We start from the raw sequence: 5,700 nt of genomic DNA, 5'->3' as shown, positions 1-5,700 counted from the left end.
TCTTGAAACATATAAGTAATAGGCCTATAAATAAATAAAAATCAAGGATATATGCTGTATTATTATAATGAACTATTATGTACCCCCAAGATCTTCACTGGAGAAGAACATAGTTATAGCGAGTATATTATAAGCTAAGAGTCCAAGTAGTCGAATAGTCATTCACATAGTTAATTAGCAATAACAAAAATTATTATTTTAGAAAAAGCTACCGCTAATGCACACATTTAAGCCTCTATATTATTCAATCCTTCCTGCCGTTGTCTCATATACAGTGTCCTGATTCAGCTTTTAGAAAATGTGCGCAATCATTAATATTGTATTACAGTGCACACAATCTTTCAAAACTGTCCGCTGTCACTCGTTAAAGTGTTTTAAGGCTTTGGAAACTGTAGCTATGTTGTTTGGTGGAGCATTTTGGATTTCTCAGGCTCCAAATTGTAACGATCAAGTAAAATCTCTCTGATTGGTTAGAGGCAGGTGCTGCTCACGATGAGACCAATCAGAGGAGAGAAGGGGGAGCGCAAGGAGTGTGTCTGTGTTATAATGTGTTATAATAAAGAAGAAGAAGAAGAAAAAAAAATCGCTGGCTCCCCCCTCCTGACGTCAAAGTAGGAAATCATTGTAGAACATCAACTGGGGAGGATTTCTACCCAAAAAAAAGAGGGAGAGTTGATGTCGAGGAGTTAGAAAGCTCAGAAAGCGCAACTTTTTCGAGAGAGAAAGAGAACGAGATATAGAGAGACAGATCGAGAGAGAGAGAGAGGGAGGGAGAGAGAGAGAGAGAGAAGAGAGAGAAAGAGAAATAAAGTTCAGGCACCAGTGCAAAAGGACGTGGAGCTACACAAGACCCAGCTGCTTTTTACAGATTTCATACAGAAAGCAAGCGCATCCTGGGAGACTTCATGTGCATCACAAGCTTCTATACATCTTAACAAACTTACAAGGATTTTTGTTTTCCGGTTTGTGTTTCTGCCTTTAGGTGTGTGCTGCGTTAAGCACAAAAAACAAAACACTTTAGTGCATTTAATTGGCGAGGATTAATAAATAGGTTGCGCACTTTTTTTTGTTTTGTTTCTGAAGCATCAATTCGCGTTTAATTCCATCTAAATTGCATACGGCATAAGTCTTCTGATTCTTCTTCCTTTTTTAATGAATTGATGGGGAAGAAACTCCCTGTTATGCAGACTCCTTAAATCAACCTCGACTTTTATGTTTTTTTTTTTCTTTCTTTTTTTAAATGTTTTAATGTCATGGAAGGATCCAGCGCGTCCAGTTTTGGAATAGACACCATTTTATCTTCCGCCGGTTCCTGCAGCTCGGCGCTCGCGATGATGGACGGAGACTTCCGGGCGGCGGATTTCCGGAGCCGCGCGACACCTTCGCCCTGCTCGGATGTAGACGCGGGCGCGAGGAGCCCTTCGTCCCCGATCTCCGTCACTGCAGAGCCTCCTGAACCGCATCCGGTGCAAGACGGCCTTCATCATCATCTCCATCATCACCATTATCATCCGGCGGCCCAAAATCCGGCCGCGTGCGCTCCGCGGACCGCCACCTCCTCTTTTTTGATCAAGGACATTCTGGGCGACGGGAAGCCGCTGGCAGCGTGTGCGCCCTACAGCGCGAGCCTCGCACCCTCCCCGCAGCACCAGCGTCAGCATCATCACACTCCGAAAGCAGAGAGCGCGGACTGTCTCACCCCAAAAGCGGAGCACGACGAGCACGGAGGCAAGGCAGAAAAAAGAGAGGACATTCACAACGACACCAAATGCAACGGTAAGACTAATGTTTTACCTGCTCATGCTTTCCTTGGGAGAAAACATCTCATATTAATGAATGAAGAGTATTGATTCAACGAGACGGCAAGTACAACTGATTCAGTTTGGAAATAAAATAGAACCTGAACGCAGAAAACTGATCGGATTCTGTGAATTTTATATAAAACTATAGCTGCAGTGTACATTTAGCAAACACAGTGAGAAGTCATAATACATGCATGATTTCAGTTTACATGCCGTGTTAATGTTAGTCATTATTTTCTAATGTCTGCAGACTTTAATGTGATTTATAACATTAAAGCATGCGAGTATTCAACCATATTAGTGTTTGTAATGAAAATATTATTTTACTAGCTGCACGAAGTTCCAAATGATTACTGTCTAAAGCTTTGTAGAGTTGTAGCATTGCTCTAACTGTAACACACTACTGTAAACGCGAATATATTATTATTATTATTATTATTATTATTATCATCATCATCATCGTTATTATTATTATTATTATTATCGTTGTTGTTGTTGTTGTTGTTGTTGTTGTTATTATTATTATTATTATTATTATTATTATTATTATTATTATTATTATTGGATAGAATTGGCGCAATACAAAATCACCGGGATTGAATTAACAGCTCTAGTGTTGGGTTAACGCCGGCCGTGTTAAATTAACACATACAGTGATCAAGTATCATGTGTAGTGTTGAATTAAATAGCTATCATATTGATGTCGATCCAAGTATACTCATATAATGAACACTGTAAATGTTGTCATTCAATATTGCGGATTTTTATTTATTTTATTTTTTTTGTTTTTTTTTTTGCCTAAACTGTAGTGTATAAGTTTCTGTTCTTTTGGTCTTTTTTTTTTAATTAATGAATTATTATTATTATTATTATTATTATTATTATTATTATTATTATTATTATTATTATTATTATGTTGTTGTTGTTGTTGTTTTTTGTTTACAAAAATATTGTATTACAAAACTTTAGATGTTAAAAAAATTTCAGACTTTACACTGTGTGATGAAATGTCTGAGATGCTAAGATGCTCACAAAAATAAAAGATAACTTGTTTAGTTATCTAAGGGAGAATAACGCAAAGAAAAAAAAACAGGTGAAATAAAGAAACCAAATGAGAAACGAAATCTCATTCAAATATTTTTGCAGTGGTGCACCGAAATGATTTCCCTTATTTTGCAACATTTACAATCATGATCACACCACCCTAAATGAATCTTAATTTTTCAATACTTCTCTGTTTATATTAGTAGTTTTATCCTGTAAGAGGTTCAAAACACGCCATTCGTCACTGTCACCGAGTTTGTCTGATATTAGCATAACAGAAGCTGAAACAGATGTAAAGCCTCCCTGGTGGGTCAATTAGAGAGATTATTGTTCTTCCTGGAGGGAGGATCACAAACAGAAAAAAATGATACAAATAGAGATGGATCGAACAATCAATTTTATATATATATATTTCCGAAAATGAAGATTTTTTAAGCTTTGTTTACATTTTGTTTTGGGTGAACCAGGAATCTAAATATTGATGACGTAAATCATCTCCAGCCTACCCTTTCAGAAACTTTATACAATCGTTTCATTTAATGTGCATTATGATTAAATTTGTTTTAACTTTAGCTCAATAATCTATTAAATTAGGCACGTGAATTGTTGCAGTCGGATAAATTGTAGTTGTATGCTTTTAAAGCAATTATGACTACTACTACTACTACCACTACTAATAATAATAATAGTAATAATAATAATAATAATAATAATAATAATAATAATAAAAATAATAATAATAGCCTCACATTTAATTTATTTTTAGGAACAAAAGAAGAGGGTGATCGGGAAATCTCGAGCTCCAGAGACAGCCCGCCTGTACGCGCTAAAAAGCCGCGGAAAGCGCGAACAGCCTTTTCGGACCATCAGCTGAACCAACTGGAGCGCAGCTTCGAGCGCCAGAAGTACCTGAGTGTGCAGGACCGCATGGACCTGGCAGCAGCGCTCAACCTCACCGACACACAGGTCAAGACCTGGTACCAGAACCGACGGTGAGCAAAGATAGCATGCTTCTTTATTTTATTTATTTATTTTTACCTTTTGATGTTGGCTACTGTAAATCATTATAAGAAAGTATTATTATTTCCACCACCACCACCACCATCACTACTACTAGGCTATTACTGCTACTACTACTACTACTACTAATAATAATAATAATAATTTTTTGTTAATATTTTAATACTTTAAAAAAATATATTTCCCCCCATTATTTTTTATCTTTCGTTTAATATAGTTTTTAATCTACAGCGCCGGAGGGAAAGTTAGGTCCACATGTGCACTTTTACACGCTGCCTAATTTGCCGTAGAATGTCTGACCTTATCGCTATAGATATCCTTTTTTAAAAAAAAACTCAGTAGAAAGTTCCATTTAACTCGTGAATCTCGTTTAAAATAACTTACATTTAGTTTTCTACTTTTTCCTCAACTTTCAACCACTAAAGATACAGGCGCAATAGCACATAAAGGGCCTCGCTAATTGTAACCCATTCTTCAGTCGTTATTACAGGCTGTAACCAGTTCTAGGGGTCATGTGATGAATTCACAATCCCATAATACAATTGACCTTCTAATACTACTATTACTAGAACTATTATTATTATTATTATTATTATTATTATTATTATTATTATTAACAACGAAAAACTACAAATGTAATGCATTTGAACCGTAAAAAAAATCTAAGATGAAATCCCAGGAGGGAATTGTGAGGTCCTTCTACTAGTACTACACCAATAATAATAATAGTAATAATAATAATAATAATAATAATAATAATAATAATAATAATAATAATAGTAATAATAATAATAATAATAATAATAATAGCAACAACAATACTACTACCAATAATAATAATATTAGCCTACTACTACTACTACTACTACTACTACTACTACTACTACTAATAATAATAATAATGTTGCTGATCTGATCACAGGACGAAGTGGAAGCGGCAGACGGCGGTGGGTTTGGAGCTGTTGGCGGAAGCGGGCAGTTACTCGGCGCTGCAGCGGATGTTTCCGTCACCGTATTTCTACCCGCCGGGGCTCCTCGGCTCTGTGGACGGAACAGCAGCGGCGGCGGCGGCAGCAGCAGCGATGTACAGCAGTGTTTATCGGAACAGCGCACCGGCGCCACATCCCGCAGCTACTCTGCACAGACCGCTCGTGCCGCGCGTGCTAATTCACGGCCTGGGCGCGAGCGGGCAACCGGCGCTCAACCCGCTGGGGAACCCTGTTCCTGGCACGCCGCATCCTCGGTAAAAAAACAAAACAAAACAAAAAAAAAAAAAAAAAAAAAAAAAAAAAGGACTACAGAAAAAAAATCAATGAAAAAAGACGTTGGAGAGCGAGAACTGAATCAGACTGAAAGCGCTGACTTTTTTTTTTTTTTTTGAAAGGACACACAGCGCTTTTACACCAAGAAAGAATAAAAGAATAAAAAACAGCTTTATCGAAGAACAACAAGAAGATGATGAAGTGTTATTATTTAATATGGACCATGCATTCCTGCGTTAAGGCCGTGCACACAAAAGTGACTGTTCATTTGACGGATTGTTGTTTTTGATTTTCTTTTCTTTTTGTACAAATACACTTATACTACTAAATAAATGTAATTTTATTAGAGGGGCAGAAAAAGAGTGAATAAAGACAGACTACTAAACACTAAAGTTATATGGGATGCTTTTTAACGAAAGTGGTATATTGATTACCATGGCACTATTAAAAAAGTCAGGTACGTTTTTAAATAATCTGATAAATGCTCAATTAATTAAAACATTGGATAAATACGAAAAATAAATTAAAGAATAGTAATAAACAAATCTAACTACCCCAAATGTATTGTTCCC

At 36.5% G+C, this 5,700-nt stretch overlaps 1 protein-coding gene across 1 annotated transcript; it reads left to right on the top strand.

Annotated features, from left to right (window-relative positions):
* The first annotated feature begins 319 nt into the window (after window positions 1-319).
* Window positions 320-5,118, top strand: barhl2 (BarH-like homeobox 2). Its single transcript, XM_053637005.1, has 3 exons — window positions 320-1,776; window positions 3,613-3,838; window positions 4,789-5,118. Exons 1-3 carry the CDS (start codon window positions 1,254-1,256, stop codon window positions 5,111-5,113), a joined length of 1,074 nt encoding a protein of 357 aa, XP_053492980.1. The 5' UTR covers window positions 320-1,253; the 3' UTR covers window positions 5,114-5,118.
* The last annotated feature ends 582 nt before the right edge of the window (window positions 5,119-5,700 follow it).

The sequence above is a fragment of the Ictalurus furcatus genome, chromosome 11 (assembly GCF_023375685.1).
Source record: "Ictalurus furcatus strain D&B chromosome 11, Billie_1.0, whole genome shotgun sequence".
NCBI classification, from domain to species: Eukaryota; Metazoa; Chordata; class Actinopteri; order Siluriformes; family Ictaluridae; genus Ictalurus; species Ictalurus furcatus.
Note: the sequence above shows the minus strand (reverse complement) of the source record. Positions and strands in the feature narration are given on the sequence as shown.